A 19,933-nucleotide genomic window follows, 5' to 3' on the forward strand; every position below is an offset into this window, starting at 1 on the left:
CCAACAGAAAACTGCACTGTACTCGAAATTATATCCATATGCACCTCTTCATGTCCTTTATAATGAGAGCCATCGCAGTCTTCATAAAAGATGTCATCCTGTTTGAAAGTGGAGAACCTGAACATTGCTTTGTGAGCTCAGTAAGTAGCTGTGTATATTGACTTTTCCACTTTGTTCTGTTGTGCTTCTAAAACAGTGCACCAAAAACTGCCTTGCAAATGGATAGGAAACGTTGTCTTGGGAAGACTTTGGTTTTTTGTTCTCATTTGAAGAGAAACAAAAGCCTGATTGATGAAGTTTAATTTAAAGGGCATGAAGTAAGCGAGCAGGGTTTCGGATTAATCTGTTGGATGTCCCAGTCAAAGAAGACTTTCAGTCTTCTGCTTAAGGATTTAATAAAGCCTTTCCCCTCAGTGATGGTAAGAGATCCAGACTCAGATAACTCCTCTGCAATATCTGCGGGGCAGTACCTATACATGATCTACGTTTGTTAAATGCAATCATAGTCAGATGAGATCTAATAAATAGGTTTGCTGGAGCTGTGAGCTGTCTGCCTCACTTTGAAGAAGGCCCCTCTGTGAGCTGGAGGGCTCCTCTAATTGCACTGACCAGGTCCCTGCAGGAGTTTAGGCAGGAAATCTATATAGAGACGTAACTGTCTGTTTTTCATCTGGATCTCTGTTCCACGCTGTGTAACAGTAAGATTTCCCCACTGGGATGATAAAGGAAGGGAATAAAGGAGTTGGTATGTCTTCCCTGCTTTTAAACTCAGTGTAATCAGCTGGAGTTAACATTGAGGTGGGAGAAGAGCTCTTTATCTAAGAGCTGTTTTGATGCAAGAGAACACTAGTCATGAATTAATCTCCTAAGTAGGGAGGTGTGATTACAGCATCATAGAATGACTTGGGTTGAAAGGACTCTTTAAAGGTCATCGAGTTCCAGCCCCCAGGTTGATCAAAAGTCATCCAAAAATTAAATTAAATTAAGTACTCCATAATAAATTCATCGTAATAGATGATCTACTTGCTGGTAATAGCAGGTGACTGGGCACAGCAGTCCAGCAGGATCTCTTTTGGACTTATGTTTGCATCATAAAGCAACAGAAAAGACTGTCTTTGCTATCCACCCAGTTTCTTCCTTGCCTTTTGACCTCTCTGTATCAGTACTCCAAGTGCCATCCCTGCTGGTATAGTGGCCTTTCTGCATGAGCACTTCCCAATCCATATCAAAGCATGTCCCACTCCCAGAGTTTCCCTGAGATCCATCCACAGCACAGCACGTTCCCATTGCAGTGACCAATACCACTCTCCATTTTTATTTTCCCTCTGTGATTCACTGGAATCTGTATCCTCCAGCAGTGAGGCTTCATTGTGAAAGCCCTGAATGATTGCGGTGACACAGAAATTGGGATGAACAATTGGCCGGTGTCTGCTGCCACACATAACTGCCAGTGCTAATTGGCAGAGAAGCCAGGAGCCCAATGAGCCGTGGAGTTTGACGTAACCTCTCACCCCTGTGGCAGTTTGTAGCGGGTCGTGACCGAGGCATGATTGCAGAAAATGGTGTGAGAAGTGTCTGCTGAAACACTTCTGTGCATAAACACTGGACATTGTCCTGCAGAATCTGCAGTTCCTGGAAGTCAGGGTGCTTTCAGGCAGATCGTGGCTACCAACACTGTGTGTGTTTCCTCCCAAGCAGAGGATTTTTTGTGGTAAATGCCAGTTCAGGGTTAATGGCTGTGTCTTCCAGAAGGGCTACAAAAGCATGTGGGACAATCTGTCTCCACTACACAGGGCTGAACTTACCCCTTGCAGAATCTGCACACAACTTGACCCAACAATCTGGTAAACATTTTAGGTTGCAGGGAAAACATACCTACATGAAATGCAGTTGCAGTGCTTCTCCTACCATTCATTTGCTTGGAGACATAAAATCCATTGTGTTTATGTTGAGTTTGGCAGTGTTTGGTTGGCTTGTGCTAGGTGAAATAATTGTGTTGTTTGTGCTTTGAACTTGCAAGATAACGTTTTGCCTTGGGGGATATGGGTGCTAAGTAGTTCATATACCTAGGGTCTGATAAAGGATCTATGGAAGGTTTCCTGTTTCTACTGATAATGCAAGATATTGGCCTTGAGCTCATTCAGTCTGAAGGGAGATTTGAACAAGCGGTTAACTTTGCTGAATGCTGTCACCACTGTACTGTTTTAGAAGAAGGGAGAACCAAAGCAATAACCATCTTTTATTGGAGAAGAAAGTGCTGCACTTAGTTCCTTTGAGGAAAAAAGGACAAAAGTGCCTACCTTCGTTGGCTTTGTGTGGTAGCATTTCAATTCTACTTCATTTTGTATAGTGTGGGAAGTTTCAGTTACAATGTGAATTCTGAAGCATTTTAAAGTCAAATACTTTGGGATTATACAATCACAGATTCAGAGAATCATGCAGGTAGTTTCCATGGAAATAAATAGGAGGCATTACTTTCTCTGTGACCTGTGACACAAATGTGCATGGCATCATTTGAGTTAGAAAAGACCTTCAAGATTGTTATATCCAACCATTACCATTGAGTACAGCACGGATGCCCCGAAAAATTAGGTTTGTCTGCGGGCCACAAAGTCTGAGAATGTGGCAGTAAGCATTTCAGGTAATCAGGACCACTGCAATCACTGAGCCATCACAACATGCAACCTGCACTGGATGCTGATTGTTGAGGTGTGTGGTGGTGGCTGGAAGATTGGACTGGAGGTCTTTTCCAGCCTTGATGATTCTATGATGTAATGAGCCTACAGCTGATCCCATAACCAATGCAAAGTGGCCCTAGACCTTTGTGCTGCTACAAGGAAAGGCCAAAATCAATTAGGCCCACTCTTAGGCACAAAGGGGATCCTTCCTCTCATGTGACAGCACATAGACTGACCTTTAGAAGACAGCCTTACTAAAGATGTGTGTTACTGTGGTGTTTTCCAGGGGGAAAGAAAGCACTACTGAGGACCCTGAGTATTTTAGAGGGAGAAACAGTAGAGAAATCTCATGGCCACATAGATATGCAGTTACTTGCCCAGTCAGTAGTTTCTCTGTCATCCCCCTAAGTTAGAAGGTATGTCTGTGATTATGTGAACCTGAAACATCACGATGACTTAAATTTCTTACAGATTGGCATATGCTCAAGTGTATTAGCAGATACAGGCTTTAAGCATCCAGATGTAGATACCATCAGGTTAGGAGATTCTGTGGTGTCACCCATCCTGACTCCTCCAATAACTGTTCCAGTTCTTTCAGAATGCTTTCTGTCTCAGTAGTCAATCATTTCTGATGGAAAAGCTTCACTGCATCCAGTGGTTACTCAGACTGTGTGAAAAATTGCCTCACTTTCCAGTCTGTATTTGCTTGCATTCTTCTGTGTTCTTTTTTTCACTTCCAGACTAAAAAGGCCTCCTAACAAACTTTTTTTCACATTAACTTTCTTTAGACCTGCTGATGTTCCATTTTAGCATCTGTCTTTCTCTTTACTTCTCTCTGGAAAATGCCATATGAAGCTCAGAAGCCAAAGTTGCAAACATGGCAGAAGGATTGACTTGAATACTTTGCTTGTCTGTCCATTTGATCTATGCCTGTGCTTTTATAGCTAAGATTTGGTTTAGTTTCATGATTGTATGAAATGTATGGATTGTAAAACTTGTGTTTGCAGTTTAGCTAAAGACAAAGAAGCCAAACATATAGTTTGATATAAACAAAGATCCAGTTCTGCAGATTGAATTCAGACTGACTTTTCTTGAGCTCTGCAAATTTGCCTTTGCTGAGGATTTAGCCAAAGGAGCAGTCATTTCTCTTTGTCCTTCTGCATACCAGTAAGACAATCAAATCCAAAGAGAAACCATTTGCAAAGGAGGGCAGGACTCTTATCAATAGTGAGCGTTTGTACATGTCTAATACTTTCAGAGTGGAAAATTCATTTTTCAACACGAGTTCCCTCAGGCCAAACTGATGAAAGGATGTCTACTCCCTCTCTCCATCATCGTGGACTGGCATTCGATGAACTTTGGCTGACTGGCTTGGATGAAGAACCTGGCACAATCCTGTCTGTACACAATGAGAATTTTCCCCTTGACTTTAATTGGAGTTGGGTCAGGCCCCAAAATGTGTGAAAGAATCGACTAGCACTGTTTCAGAAGCTCAGCCCATTCCTGCACAACTCTAAAGCATCTATTGATTTCTCAGACCAGCCAAGCACAAGGATGCACAAGGATTTGAGATAAGGAAAGGCCTTAAAGTCTGTCCCGCTGTACAAATAAGGCCAAATGTGAAGCCCACTTTTTTGCTCTATTTTGCTGAACTATTTAGGGTGAAGGAAACTCTCTTGCTTCCCACCTAATAGGTAGCAGTTACAGTTGGGTTTCACTCCAAGGATCAGCACAGGGAGCAAAGGAACAACCACTGCTCACGTGGATTGTTTCTCTCTATGCTCTTCCACTCGTGTCTGACCTGAACCACCTTAATGGCTTCAGTGGATGGGCACTGAAATGGAATGTCTTCATTTCTTCTTTCTGAGCTTTTTGACAGCGTTTGGTTTCTTCTTAAGGTTCTGATGATGTTGCTGCCACAACACAAATCCAACATTCCAATTTCCTTGGTCTACATTTTCACCATTAGGTGAGAGGAAGAGATTTCCATCTACCTGGTAATGAAACAGTATCCTTAAAACTATCTTGTATCTCCATATCTGCTGCATAACTGCTGATCACAGGGGAAGAAAAATAACCAGAGAATGCTCCTGTAAATGATATGAAGAATTTAAAAACAAACAAACAAAAACAACCAGAAAGCAGAGAGAAGGAATGGGGTCACTGTGTGTTTGCCAATTCTCCTTCAGATCTCACACCAGCATTTTAAGGTTCACTTCACCAAAGGTATTGAGGCAGTCCTAAAAAGGACCAGAAAATGGAAAGGAGATTGGAGGAGAAGAAGAAACAAGGAGGTTAATGAGGCAGAGGAGAAGAAGAAAGAGGTTAAAGCTACACTCTTTAATTAGCCAGGACCTAATAGTAAATATAGTAGCCAAAAGTAGAATCATAGATTGGTTTGGGTTGGAAGGGACCATTAAGATCACTTAGTTCCAACCTCCTCTGCTATAAGCAGAGACACCTCCCACCAGACCAGGTTGCTCAAAGTAAGTAGAACTAAAAATAAAACATAAGCATTAAAAAAAAAAAAAAAAGCATAAAAATAAGGCATTTGTGTGCTTTTAGAAAATCAGTGCTAGGGTTGATTTGAGGATTTATTGGCAAATGCAATAAATGAAGACTTTGTAATGCAGTGAGTGGCTATAAAGAAGTTTGGGAAGCTTACTGCCCATGGGGCAATAGTAGCTGTGAGCATGAGAAGTGGCTATCTATCCACCTAGACTTATTCACATTCTTGTTTAGATTTTGGAGCTAGCCAGAAACACCCCACCCAGGAATGTAGTTTCATCATCTCTTCTAGAACAGCAGAGGTCTGTACCTGTACAAGTCACCAGTGATGGCTATGAAAGGGACGTAAGCCATCTGATCCATGCCAAAGGGAGAGGGCACACACACAGGTAATTACTGTGGAGCTGCTGGCAAACAGTAACATCCTTCTGGATTGGTGAGACAGCAGTTTGTGCCTGGCACTCTTGCAGCTTTCATTGCTGATCCTCTGCCAAAGGATGTGTAAGAATGGAGCATGAGCTTGAGGTCTGAGTTCGGGAAGAAGGAGATGTGAGGCAGTGAAGAATGAAGAAAACCTGGAGTGTCAGAGAAACTGAAGGTCAGGCATCATCATTTTGGGGAGGGAAGACAATGGATGGCCACAGGGGCTGGAGGTTTGCCAGGCTGGGTAGGTGAGAAATATTCATGGATTTGGGGATCCATTTCTTGAGGTTGAAAGTACCAGACTCTGGGTCATGCCTCTTCCGCTCTTTGGTCTGCTGATATCTTGCAACCCTTGAGAGGGTCCAGATCTCGGAGACCAGGCTCTAACATGGTTTTATGTGGTTCTGCTTGGATTATTTATCCCCTGGATTTCTCTTTTCCTCTTGGAAATAACAGAAAATTTAGATTATAGAAGAGCTCTGAAGCAGGAACTGCCTTTGAAAAAGTGACCTTATCAGCTATGCCTCAGTCAATTTCTAGCACCTCACAGCAATGCAGCATTGCCAATAAGGGTGTTATTAAAACTTTGATCACCTTCTCCCTTCAGCTGGTAACTTGTGCTCGTCTTTCCTTATCACTGAAGACATGTTCAGAAATGCTGTTATCATTCTCAAGTTGATGAGCATGAAATAGGGACAGTTACCCCATTTACCAAGATAAAGCTATTTTTACATCTGAATTCAACTGTGAGTCATCTGACGCAGAGGTTAGACCATCTAGAGCTAATCACCATCTTACAAGTACTCACAAGATGCCCCCCCTTCTGCCAAAAAATCAAACTAATATTTCTTAGAGACAAAATAGAAAGGTCCAGGCCCTCAAAGCCTGTCAGTTACATAACCCCTGTTAAACTCAGCAGAAGAGAAATGCTTAAATAGCCTTGAGTATCACAGTCACGGGGCTTAAACTTGCTTCTTAAGTGAGCTAAAGCAGACATGAGAGCTTCCTGCAGATTTCAACCGTGTTGTATTTGGGGAGGCCTGGGTGGGAGGTGGGCTAGGCATAAAGTGCAGTCACGTGGACTGCATTTTTGTTGGAGTAAACTGGTATGGTTCCATTTATTTTAATGAAGTCCACAAGGTTTCTGCTAGCTGAGGATCTGACCCTGCTGTGCTTTGCTTTGGGTTGGAAGCACAGAAATCAGAGTTTGCATTATGTAACTTCCGTATTAGCAGAGATGAACTTTTAAATGTCTTACTGCTTTCAGCTGGCTTTCAGCTGGCACTGAGGAAGTGAAAGCATAAAGGGAAACCAATGTTACCTTTGTGGACTTTGGGGGCCATATTGGTTTGGCTACTGCTAGACCAATGGTATTCTACACCCCATACAGGTTGAATAGCATCCCAGCCTCAATGCATGTGGATATGTTAGCAGAGGAAAGAGACAATGAAATTGAACTGAGTGGTGTCTTTCTGCTCTGCCCATCTTTCCACGTCACACTGGAAGCAGGCAAGATGTAGCTTGATGAAATAGTGTGTATGTGCATGCGTATAGTTTTGCAGCTCAGCTCAACAGTCTAGAAATAGCATTTCTACTGTATGAAAGTGGTGACAAATCAACAAGCCTGGACACAAATCCTGTTATAATGGCTTAATAAATTGGCTTGCGACAGATGACACGGGGTAAGTAGTCCAGTGTGTGCTGTTAGGCAATGATGGACATATGAAAATGTAATGCATTGTGACCTAGCGGAAAGAAGGTTAAGGTAAATTGAATTAATTTGCTTTTGCTATGGCTTAAGAGCACTCTTACATGTTTCTGGGGCATCATTGATGCAAAGCAGCATGTTAACAGGGAAAATTTGTGTTTGAGGCATCTTATTCCTTGAGGCATCTTATTCATGTGCCTGAGACAGATGGTGATCATGAGCCCTCTCTGAATTCAGTTATGTCCATCCACCTGCCATGCATTTTATAGAGTTGATGTAGTACTGAAGCCTCTAGGGCAGCTGGAGCTGAAGGGTCCATCATCAAGATGTAAAATTATTATTCCCCTGAAGGTTTTTAAAGACTCTCTTTGTTTTAATTCCTGATTGATGAAGAATTGCTTTGAATTTGACAATTTAGGCCCTCACAAACTGTTGTATGTTCCAATCAGGATCCACATTGTTTCTATCAAGATGCCTTGTTAAGAATTAGTCTGGTTAAATTTCTTTTGGCAAACATACTGCCAGATAGGACTCAGCATCCAAAATACCCATGCATCTCCCAAGAAAGCTTGCAGAACTAATCACTAGTGTAGCAATTTAGTATTTAAAATGACTTGCTTTTCAGACTCCCTGATAGGGAAGGAGGAGTGGAAGTTACCCAAGCAACCTCTTTGAATCTAGGCCTACAACGGCAATTAAAGAGAAGGAAGAGATAAAGCAATGGTTTTGCTCCAGCCTGTCTTGTTTGGTTTTGTTTCCAATTTGGTTTTTTTTTCCCTTCCTTACACAAAACGCTGAGTGTGCCCAGGGTAAGTTAACATTTTGTCTTTCCCTTTAGTTTTTTTTGCTGCTCAGCAAATTGGCTTGACCTAAGGGCTCACTTTCAGAGAAACAGAAATCACCCAGTAAGAAGCTGTTTTATTTCTTTCAAAGATTCCAATTGATATCATGCAGATTTTTTGCAAATTGGGTCTCTGGCCTGAAGCTCTGAAATCAGCAAGGGTTTTGCCATTGCCCTCTGTAGGGTCAGACCATCACCCTGCAGAAGGTTAGACACAGTGGCAGAAGGCTGAGATAACAGATAGATATTTGCATTTTCAGTTTGCTGAGTTGATGTCTGGAAATGGCTTCTCTGTTAATGGCATGGCTTGGGTTGAAAGGGACCCCAAAGATTGTCTAGTTTTCCATTCTTCTGTCAAAGGCAACTAAATAGCGAAAATATAAGAGCCTTAAGCATGGGATTGAGACAAGAAGTAATTTGAGGCTATTAACATGTCTTTGATACCTCCTCATGAGACATCTAAGCCAGGATCAGGAGTCACTATTGAAAAGCCACCTGTGCTCTCTTTATGAGCTCGAATTCTAAAAGAAGGTTGTTCTAGCCTCTAGTTGGAACAAAAAGACCCATTTGGATGGGAAAAAGAGTTTTTGTTTCCTGTAAACAACGTCATCATGAGCAACATCTTCCTAGGGAAAAGCTCACACCATCTTTACCCTTCCTTTTTTAACAGAGGCAGTACCTAGGCCAATATGGTATATCTACTCTTCCTATCAGGCTATTTTTGTCTCAGAAAGCAAGAAAACGTATGTATTAAAAGTAAAATTAAAAGGAAAAGGAGGTGTTCCATGAAGAACAAAAGCAGGTGTGGAAACTAAGGCTATCCTGACATCTCCATGCAGCACACACACAGTGGCATGCAATATTTAGGTTATAAAATGATTGGTAATTGATTAGCTGTATGAATTCCAGTGTGCAGATAATAGTGAGATGAGGAATTAATCATATAATATAATCACACAAGCAGAATAATTATCTAGTTATTACATCTTCATCACAAATGACATTGTGCCTTGGCTAAGGTGGGCATCTCAGTACAAGAAGAACTGGAATGAGATTCAGTCTGATTTAGGCAAGTGGGACAGGAATCAGCTCAAAACTCCTGGATTTAGTTATGATTAAGGCATCAGCATCTAAAATGGCACTGTAGATATGGAGTTTTAGGACGAGGCTGATCCCTGTGACTGGGGATCACCATCAGCAAAGCAGGAGGTGTTCTTTGCTACTCCATCTTCCTGCCAGGTCTTGGAAACAGGATCCATAAAGAAGCTTTTAAATAAGATCAGGGAAGCCTCCTTGACCAGGCTGGGGAAAAGGACAGCTGTTGGTGTGGGCAAATTCTGCACAAGTCATTCAACGCCCAGCCTTTCGGATAGGTCATGTCCTCTGGGCAACATAAAAGAGAAGTGCTGGATAAATCTATCACTGAGAAAATGAGTTTTCACCTATCTCCTGTCGAAGAGACCTGCAGAGATGTCTGTGTAAATCTGTTCCTCATTCTTCAGTGGTGGTAGCCCAGGTGAATGGACCCAAGTACTTTAAAGGAGATTCAGAGGCCTCCACATTTCATGATGGATTGAGATGAATCTGAGCCCGTGCTTTTGCCAGAGGCAGCAGGGACTGGGCTGAGGGCATTGTTCCACCTCCACAAACCATCTTAGGAGCTTCAGTGTTATCCAGGATTGCACGTGATGACATGAATATATCCTTAAGCTGACTGTATGTCTCAATGCCCTGTCACGAACATCTCAAGTTCTGTTCCACACTGTAGGAGGGTGTAGAGTTGAGGGTGCAAGGAGGGAATTACAGGGACTGCAAAGGGGGTCACATCCTTGCACAAGAGTGGTCACACGTGGTGAGGGACAGATCAGGTAAGCTGATGGAGGGACCCATGCTTGGGGCAATGGGAGTCAGGCAGAATGTTTACATCAGGACACGTTCCTAAGCCAGCTATACAGTGTGTGAAGTGGGAGAATGCCCCTTTGTACTTCTTTGTCCAGATTTAGATACTTCTTTAGCCCAAATCTTAAACCATAACACACCTTATCTTCAGTAAAGACGTGTGCTAGTGCAGTGGTGATCTCTGGTGCACAACAGTGTTTGTGTGAAGCTAACTGACCTCTTGATGTTGAGTTTTGTTGCATTCCCAGTAGGTTGGTGCGTGCACACATGTGCATTGTGTGTGTGCTTCCATTAAAACCTCCTTAGACCAACTCCTGTCCAGCTAAGCTGCTTATACTGAGCTAGAGAAATTCAGGAGCCAGTTGAGTCTTCCATTCCTTAGCAATTATTAATGAACAGAGATATCTTGCACAGAGTTAATACCACTGACAGGTAGGATATATGTGTATATAATGCAACATGTTCAACTCCTTGTTAATCACTGCCTCCAGCATCTGGACTGCATTACTCCAGGTGACTCAGCTAGTTGCTACATCAGTTTTATGAGAAAAATGTATTTCTCAGGACTAACACTAAAGTATAAAGTGCAGAGCCTGGTAGCCTGTGATCACTGGTCAGTCTTGTTTTTTCCACCCTCATGCTCCTCTGCATCTGTCTGAGAAAGCCTGCTTGTGTCTAGAGTACATTTTTCCTACCAGTTGACAAAGTGGGCTGTGTTTTTGCAGCTACTGTAGGACATGAGCTCTGTGCTGCATGCTGGCTTTGTGTAGCCCTGTTATTTTTTCCATCATTACAGTAAACTTTCAATTTGACCCTCTGTTGACATCCTAAAATCTCTGCCCAGATTCTCAGCCAAGCATATTTCTTTGCATCACTCCACCAGTCTAACCACTGTACTCACCCTCTCCTTTTTGGAAGGACTGGTTGCATTCCTAAGTATCAAAGGCTTAATTAAATATTTGCCCTAACACGACTGCAAGGTGTTCTCTTACAAAGCAAATGCACTCTCTTCTACCTTCTCTATTTCTTTGTTAGCTTTCAGATTATTCTTCTCAGTATCTAAATCAATGTGATCTCACAGCAGATTTGTCTAACAGGGCAATATATGTCCCACGTGACATGAATCCTTGCTTTGAAAGTCATAGGTCTGGTTCCTGTCCAGAAAGCAGACATTCATCCCGATATACATTCTAAATGGGAATGCTAAGTACTCTGTGACCAGAAAGCAGCTTGATGCATGTGTTCTGCACATCTGCAATGAACAGTAATAGAAATTGATTTCAAAGATGTGTCTGCATTTGAAAATACGTCCTTCCTTGTGTCCTTCAGGATGATCATGCAGAACAATATGTAAGGTATGTCCATCCAGGCTGGATGTGGCTCTGGGCAGCCTGATCTGGTGGTTGGTGACCCTGCACATAGCAGGAGGTTGAAACTGGATGAGCATTGTGCTCCTTTGCAACCCAGGCCATTCTGTGATTCTATGATATTTTGATTTCTTGCTAGCTCACCACCTTTAAGGATTCCTTGTGATGGGCAAACTTAGAATCATTTGAGCTGGGAGGGACTGTTGAAGGTCATGCGAGTCCAATTTCCCTGCAGTGAACAGGGAATTCCCTGTGAATATCCTCATCATTCATCATTTAGGAAAAAGATCCTGCAGAAGATCTTACTCCTTGTGGAGCAGTAACTGGAGGCCCAACAAATACCTGACAGTGCCTACAAGGTCATGAACAGCCTACTTATAAGCAGATTAATTTTGCACTGTCTCCTTTTGATATAGTCCTCAGAGTCCTGCATGTGGATGCTTGCAACATAGATGGTTGGCCACAGTAAGGCAAGGGAGGGTTGGCCCATGCAGTAGCCATAAGGTATGCCTTATCTCACCCTCACGTAAACTTCTGAAATAATTAAGATGAAATTATCTTACTGATTATGATGGATTTAATGAGAAGCACAGAAGTGCTTGTTTGGGTCAAAAAGGTTTCTGTCCCTCCTTAACTGGAGGAGGAATTGGTTTCCGTAGTTGGTGGCTAGTAGCATAGGAGGAAATGGAGGAGACCTTCATGGAAAAAGCAAACAGGTTGTGGCTAATGTAATCTTGAAGATTAATGTAATCTTGAAGAGGAGAGGAGCTTGTTGAGTCAATAAGGCATCAACAAAGGCTGGGTAGACCATTTCACTGCAACATCTCATGTGTACACAAGCAGTGCAAGCCACCTAGAGAAAGATGGGGTTGCAAATGAGGCAGAGGATGGGAGAAAATCAAGCAAGCAGTGTTGTAATGCTTCTTTTCGTACTGCAAATGTCTTGCTGATCTCTCCATGTTCCCTCTGTACTTGGTGGGGAAAGAGGTATTTTTACAATACATCTGCTGTCCTTTATCTGTGGATGAGGCAGATCACACCTTGGATGTTCTTGACAGTATTGTCTAGATCTGCATGGCTGAAAAATATTAAAAAGATGATTTTGTAGATATCAGCTGTCGGAGTCCCACCTATAGAGTCAGCTTGTGATTATATAGCTTTACCATTGTGTACTACTGTGGTTATATAGCTTTGTGTTGAGGGATATGGTTTAGTCAGTACTATTGGTGACAGGTGGATGGTTGGACTGGATGATCTTGAAGGTCTTTTCCAACGTTGGTGATTCTGTGACTATAGGCTCCCCGATGATCCACTTCCAACTCAGCATATTCTATGATAGTGTTGGCTTGGTCCATGCCAGGCACCCAAATCTGTTCCAGTGCAGGACATCCTCGTGTCACAAAGGACCTCAGACTGCAATACATTATCAGCCTATGCTCACTCTGATGCATAAATATATCTTTTTTTTTTTTGTGCTAAGTGAAAAATGCCTGTGATAGTAGCAACTGTTCAAATTGCCATATATCTCCCAGCACAGCATGAAGAATTGCTCACAGACCCCTTAAGAAAGGAGTTTTGTGAGTTGTCATTCCTGGTCTTGTACTCTGCCTCTATGCCTTGTGACTGAATGGGGCCCTGGGCAGCCTGGTCTAGTATTAAATGTGGAAGTTGGTGGCCCTGCCTGTGGCAGAGGTGTTGGAGCTTAATATCTTTGAGGTCCCTTCTGATCCAGGCTATTCTGTGATTCTGTGATTCTGTGACATGCTCCAGCCTCATGCCTCTGCCATTCCTTCATCATACCCATCCAGAAAGGATTCCCCAAAATTCATTACCCAAAGCAAATCCACGTTTGAGGAGCATGTAGTTGAAATGCATCAAATTTTGCTCCCCTAAATCTCACATCTCACCTGGGAGCTCCTAAATGCTGCTGAGTGCACTCCCACCAGTAAATCCCCACTGGCTGCAGATGGCCCAGGCTTTGGATGAAAGGAACGAGTGTCACTCATATCCACACAGAGGCAGGGAAAAAAACAAAGAGCAGAGGAATGACCTGGGGAGGAGGATGACACATCCCAGGCCCTTGTCAGCTCAGCTCAGTGTTACCTTCCCTGCCTGGGAGTGAAGTGCCTGCTCTGCCACCACTTTCCCCCATTGCCACCCTGCAGCAAGTCTCTGCTTGTGCCATCTGCCTTGCAGCAGGCATCTGCTGTGCATACAGATTGGCAAGCAGGAACCCATGAGGACCCCACTGCAAAATACCAATGGGTCATAGGGGAGGGGTGAGCTAATTCTGAGCAATCAGTGGGGACAAGTCTCTCACCAAACATATGGCATCGAGAAAACACTTTTTATGCCTTCTTTTTTTATTATTATTTTTTTATTTTTTTATACCATCATGTTTCATAGCAACTGTTTTCAGCAGGAGAGAGGAGCAGGAGGGATGTGTGAGTGAGCTTGTCACTCGTGCAAATCAATTATTGCTCTAAATTCACCATGGTGCAAATGCAGAGCACCGAGGAAGAGCTGCTAATCAGATCTTCATGTCCTGGCCCAAAAAGAGCAGGGTATAACCTAAGCAGACCCACTGAAACCAATGTATCTATTTCTGATCATCTCAGGGATGCTTAAGCAATATGGATATAGGTATATAATAAGTAATATAAGTAACGATGCAATTGATGCACTCTTCTAAATGAGTCTGGAGAACGGTGCTGGGGCAATGGCAGGTGCTAACAGAGCTCTTTGGGCAGCTGATTTCAACCCTCAGATGTTTTGCAGTTGTTTCGGCCATTGAGTGCTGGAGAGAAATTTCCTATTCATTTCTTTTTCCTCATTTTTCTTTTCTTAGGTGACTGTTCCATTACCTGTAAGCATTAGTTCTGAGCTGCAGTGAGGACTTCACAGCAAGTCGCTGTGTTTAGTTATTTATTTTCCAAGGAAGAGCAGCCCTCCTTCTCACTTCAGCTCTCTCCTTGCATTGCAGTCTAATCTGTCCATGTCATTAGCATTTACCCTCTTTTCCCTTCTTATCCTCTTCTTTTTACTTTTCTTAACTGAGCCTTTCTTCTTTTCTTAACTGAGCATTCGCAATTCTTTGTAGACTTGACTTTCTTCAGAGTCCTTTGTCAGACCCCTTCAGTTTTTTCAACAGCTGCCAGGCCATGGGGTGATTATAATTGGATTTCGTTTACAAGAGCTACTTTTTTATCGTTATTGTTGTTTTTATTTAACCTGGGTAATCAGTTTATTCACCAGAGACTTCATTTCTGTGGGTTGGGGGAGGCAGCCCCATGTGAATGATGGGGGGACCATGATGCTCAAGTCACTCAAGATGATGTCCATCAAGGTAATGACTTTGGTGGCAAAAGTAGCATAAAAAACCCAATCACTTCTTGTTTCTTCTCCAGTTCAGATCACCTCCATCATGCTGAATCAGGGCTTTGTGGATTGCACCATAAATGAGCCACTGGGTTGATCTCAGTTCAGAATCACATTCTCATGAGTTGGTTAATGCCTGCCAAGCAGCCAGAGCATGTCCCTGTGCAGACTTTGAAGGCCTTTTGGCTCTTCACATGGGACTTCACAGAATCACAGAATTGCAGGGGTTGGAAGGGACCTCCAGAGATCATCGAGTCCAACCCCCCTGCCAAAGCAGGCTCCCTACACCAGGACTTATCCCATAAGGACTTCAAGGGCTGCAAAAAAGCGATCTCAGAGTTACACACAGAGCAAGGTTTACTGGGAATTTTGCGTGTTCACAATGGAAATGTGCTAAAGATCACCACTGTTTCTTCCTTTCTTCTCTTCCAGGTAGGCTGCAAAGCCATGATGGTTTTCTTCCAGTACTGCGTCATGGCCAACTTCTTCTGGCTGCTGGTGGAAGGGCTGTATCTTCACACCCTGTTGGTCATCTCCTTCTTTTCAGAGAGGAAGTACTTCTGGTGGTACATCTTAATTGGCTGGGGTATGCATCTTCTCAGGCCTGAATGCCAGGTGGTAACCCTGGTAGGCATTTTTAACAGCAGTTTAACCCCCAGTGGTCAGAGGAGCTTAACACCATTAACCTTCAAAACTATTTAAGAGCTTAGTTTGTGCTCGATTCGTTGATAGTTGAGCACCTCAGTGTCTTAAAGGTCTTTTGGCTGAAACCCCTGTTTGATCCTGACTGGGATCCCAAGGTTGTATTGTGCACTGACTTTAAAATGTAAGGATGAACTAAGCAGGACTGCTGAATTCAACCAGACTCTGCAATCCTTTGCTCTTCTTGCCTTGCTGAGATCAGGCTAGATTGCTGTCCTGACAAGGGGAAGAGGAAGGGGAAGAAGAGAAAATGAAACTTCACAAGGTTGCCCAGAGCTGAAATACTAACATATGAAATTAATCCTACTAGATAGACTTCTTTCTCCAAAGACATTGTAAGTCATTTAGCTGGAGAAGTATGTATAAGCAAGCTAAAAAGGCTTTCTGTTCTGCGCTCTCTGTAGCTGAAACTGGGAAATAATTAGAGCAGGCAGTAATCTTGAAAAGGAAGGGGAAAAAGCATTTGTGTCATTTGGAAGGTTATGCCTGGACTCAGGGTTTGACCAGTTAGCTGTACAGTAACTTCCATTGAAAGTGACAGGAGTTATGCTTGGGTTCACCCTGCAAAAGAGAGGCAATTCTCCATGCTGTAAGTGTGGGGAGAGATGATGTTAGCAGGCCTGGCTTCAGATGCATCAGGTCAGACCTTCCTTAAACCTGGCTTGTGCAGAGATCCTTTCAGCACAGTGCCTCTGAAAGGTCTTAAAGAGGAATGTGTGATTTAAAATCAAAGGAAATATTTTGCATTGGTAATGTGTTCTCAGGTTCTTTGGGTGAGGAAAGGCAGTGGAAGGATTTTTGGCCTTTCAGTCATCCATCATTTGCAAGAGTGTGGATCTGAAATGGATTATGCAAGAATTAATAACTTGGACATACTTGTTCTGTTTGCACTACCGTTGCGTTTGGAAATCACTGTTAATGAAGAATACTGTGATTAACCCAGAACAAAGAGACCTGTCCTACCTGGGATGTTTCAAATCTAAATCTAATCAAAGACAACAAACAGAGAAAGAGGAAAAAAGGGACCACAGAGATGGAGCAGGACCGCTCTCCTCAGGCAGACCATCCTGGAGTGAGGAGCAGTGGCGAAAGCATACCTGATGGTTTGTGACAGTAACAGTAACACCATCTCTCCTCTCACCAGGTGCCCCCTCCGTGTTCATCACTGCTTGGACGGTCGTCAGGATTTACTTTTTCAATGTTGGGTAAGCCTATGGACTCACTTTTCTTTCCTGCTGTGAACATATGTGCAGATTTGTGAACACACCCCCCACTGTCCCCTTTTGCTCCCCTGAGCCCCGTGCTGAGATCAGAGCTCCTACAGAACTGACCCTGCATACTCTAGAACACCAGAAACCTCATAAACACATCCATTAGCTCCCTCAGAAAAGCTCCAGGCAGATCTTTGGATCTGTTCTCCATCCTCTTTAACATAACAGCTGCCTTTGACACTTTATGTAAGAAATAGATAGAATACAGGTAAGCAAATGAGGCACATATTTGAGCTACCCAAGGATACATGCAAGTAAACAGGATCTGATCCGTCATGCTTTGACTCAGTAGTCAAACTGGGGTAGTTTGAAATGCTTTTATGAGAAAACACTGCAGAGCATCACAGATTCAGGTGCTCATTATGCACTCGCTGTGCATGCCCTTGCATCATGCATTTACAGCACATGGTTAATTCCATTTTCTCCCTTGCAGTCTCTCTCCAAACGTGTCCTGATTTGTCCTTATTTCAGTAAAGGAAGCAGCTCAGATTTTTCCTTGTGTTTTTGATGTATAGTCGTGCTAACACATTTCCTTAGGACTGCTGACTTCTTCTATGGTCTCACTCTATCTGCATAAAACTGCCCTTATTTACTGTGTTAATAAATAGCCTCTAAAAATGAGATAGGGACCAAAGGATTTAACCATTCTGACTACCAATTCTTCTTCCTATACATATTCCCACTCTGCTCCAGTAATTCTTAATAAAAATGCAGACTGCTTTGCAGCAGAGGCTTTAAAGCTCTGTATTTTTATGCCAAGTAAAACAGTGTGAATATACAGAATATGTTAACACCTAACGTAGATTATTTCTTTTTGCATATTAAAATTACCAACAAAATTGCAAGGAATTAACCCAGGTTGAATAAAACCTAATTAGGTAAGATTTGTTAAACAGCATTAAGCTTGTATTTAGAAATTTAAACTCCAAATTAAAGTGACCTTCGTTCAGAATTCTTAAAAATGAAGTGCTCCAGATATAATGAGGGCCACTTTAACTCAATGAAAGGGCTGCTTGGATGCATCTAGCTGGATTTACTGGGGCTAACCCCACCACACCTTCTGTTATCTCTTTCAGAAGGGGATGTTTGTTTTTCCAGCAGTGCCAATTACTCTGTGCCCAAATAAATCCCTAGCCAGGATGATGGTCAGCATTAGAGGCCTCACTAATCCGTGATTCTGATAGCACTCCCTTGGAGTGAGACCGCAATGTAGGGAAAATTAAGCAAATCTCCATCCTTCCCCATATTCACCTTGATACATTCATAGATCCATTTGAGTTGGACGAGGCCTTTAAAGGTCATCTGTTCCAACTCTCCTGCAACGAACAGGGACATTTTCCAACCCATTTTATTACCAGGGAGAAAAGCACCCACAGCCTTATATTTGGAGCAGATGTTACCTACCAGTGCTCAAAGCCACTGCAACAAAAGTCATCAGCTCTTCCCAGTGCGCACAGCTTTATCATTTTAACACAGACTATTAGGGATGGGACAGCGGGTAATGGCTTTAAACTGAAAGAGGAGAGATTATGTCAGGTGTTAGGAAGAAATTCTTTACTCAGAGGATGGTGAGGCCCTGGCATTGCTGTCCAGAGGGAGTGTGAGTGTCCCATCCCTGGGGATGTTCAAGGCCAGGTTGGATGGGCCCTGGGCAGCCTGGTCTGGTGGGGGGCAACCCTGCTTATGGCAGAGGATCGGAACTATATCTATAAAGTCTCTTCCAATCTAAGCAATTCTGATTCTGTGATTTAAGCAAAGTACCTGGAAGGTAACAGAGCTGGTTGCTTTTTTTTTAATTGATGTTTTAAGTCTGATTTATTTATTTATTTAACTATGTATTTATTTATTTATTTATTTACTTTTTAGATGCTGGGAGGAAATAATAGAATCCCCAATCTGGTGGATCATTAAAACTCCTATTTTGGTGTCCATTTTGGTAAAGTATCAACGTATTCTTAAAGCCATCTTTAATACAAAATGGGGGGGGAGGGGGGAGGGAAGGATAGAGGTGCCTTGATAAGTATTCTGTAAAAATCCACATAAAATGCACTGACAGATAACATTGCATTGTGTACTGAATGCCTTTCTTGGGATAAGAAGCTCAGCCTCTGGATAAGCATCTTTATCTTTAAACACTGACTTAAATGTTGTGGGAAGAGCTTGAGTGATGGGGCACTCAAGATGGAGCTCATGTAAGCCAGACCAGCTCCATCTCATCCTTTTTCTCTGGTACAGTAGCCATGGGAGCACATAGCCAGAAGAGATCAAGGAACATACTTGGAGACCCAGGAAAAAGTCATTTTATCTAATGAATCAATGTATAAGTTAGAATTTTGCCACCAGTTTTTGTTTCTCTGAGGTCAGAGCCAGGGTGACTTGTTCCATTGCAGATGTGGACAATGTGAAGAAATGTGGGATGAGGCCTACCTTAAACTTCTACCTAGCTAGATGAATTCCCACAATTATTTGCCTCTTGTTGTAGCATCTAGCACAGAAGCTGGATTCCAGCTATGTATTTTTGCATTGTTCTTGAGAAGCTTGGCTAATTTCCATATAAATTGGCAAAGGTGCTTAACTCATTACTTCTCCAGATCAGTTCTTACCTCAGCAATCATGACACTTCTGAGGAACTAAGTACTTCCATCCCTGGTGAATATTATGTGTTTCCTCTGTCAAGCGTAGAGCCAAAACTTGAAAAATGAATTTGAGTTAAACTTAGCTTTGAGTTTTCTCAAATCAAGAAACATGCGTGGGAAAGGAAGGAAAAGAATACAGCAGAAATCAAAGCCAATGTGATTTTTTTTTTAAACTGAAGCCTTGTCTTAGACATACATTCTTCTTATTCCGCATACATTACGCCCTTTACAAGGAGACCTTTTCTGTAGCATTTGTCATACAGGAATTCCAAACTGAAACAGTTGGAATAATTACTTTTTATTCTTTCGCTGCACTGCAAAGAAATAAAATACTTAGATGACACATCTCAAAATATTTATGTCATCATCAAAAGACATAAACTGTATTCTCCCTTTCCCAAGATAACCTTTTAGTGCAGAAATACGCCGTACTCTCCTGGGATCAGTGATGCCATGTTTTCTTTTGGTCAGTAAATCAATTCCTCATTACCAAACAAAATCTACCTGGCAATTATCTGATTT

General features: G+C 42.5%; 1 protein-coding gene across 1 annotated transcript in view; it reads left to right on the forward strand.

Annotated features, from left to right (window-relative positions):
- The window catches only part of LOC125696208 (vasoactive intestinal polypeptide receptor), a 106,769-nt gene that overhangs the window by 70,979 nt on the left and 15,857 nt on the right, over positions 1-19,933 (forward strand). Inside the window, exons 6-9 of the mRNA XM_048951633.1 lie at positions 8-140; positions 15,235-15,388; positions 16,649-16,709; positions 18,642-18,711. Of these exons, the coding sequence (XP_048807590.1) occupies positions 8-140; positions 15,235-15,388; positions 16,649-16,709; positions 18,642-18,711 (418 nt within the window). The remainder of the gene's footprint in view (positions 1-7; positions 141-15,234; positions 15,389-16,648; positions 16,710-18,641; positions 18,712-19,933) is intronic.

Source organism: Lagopus muta, chromosome 7 (genome assembly GCF_023343835.1).
Source record: "Lagopus muta isolate bLagMut1 chromosome 7, bLagMut1 primary, whole genome shotgun sequence".
NCBI classification, from domain to species: Eukaryota; Metazoa; Chordata; class Aves; order Galliformes; family Phasianidae; genus Lagopus; species Lagopus muta.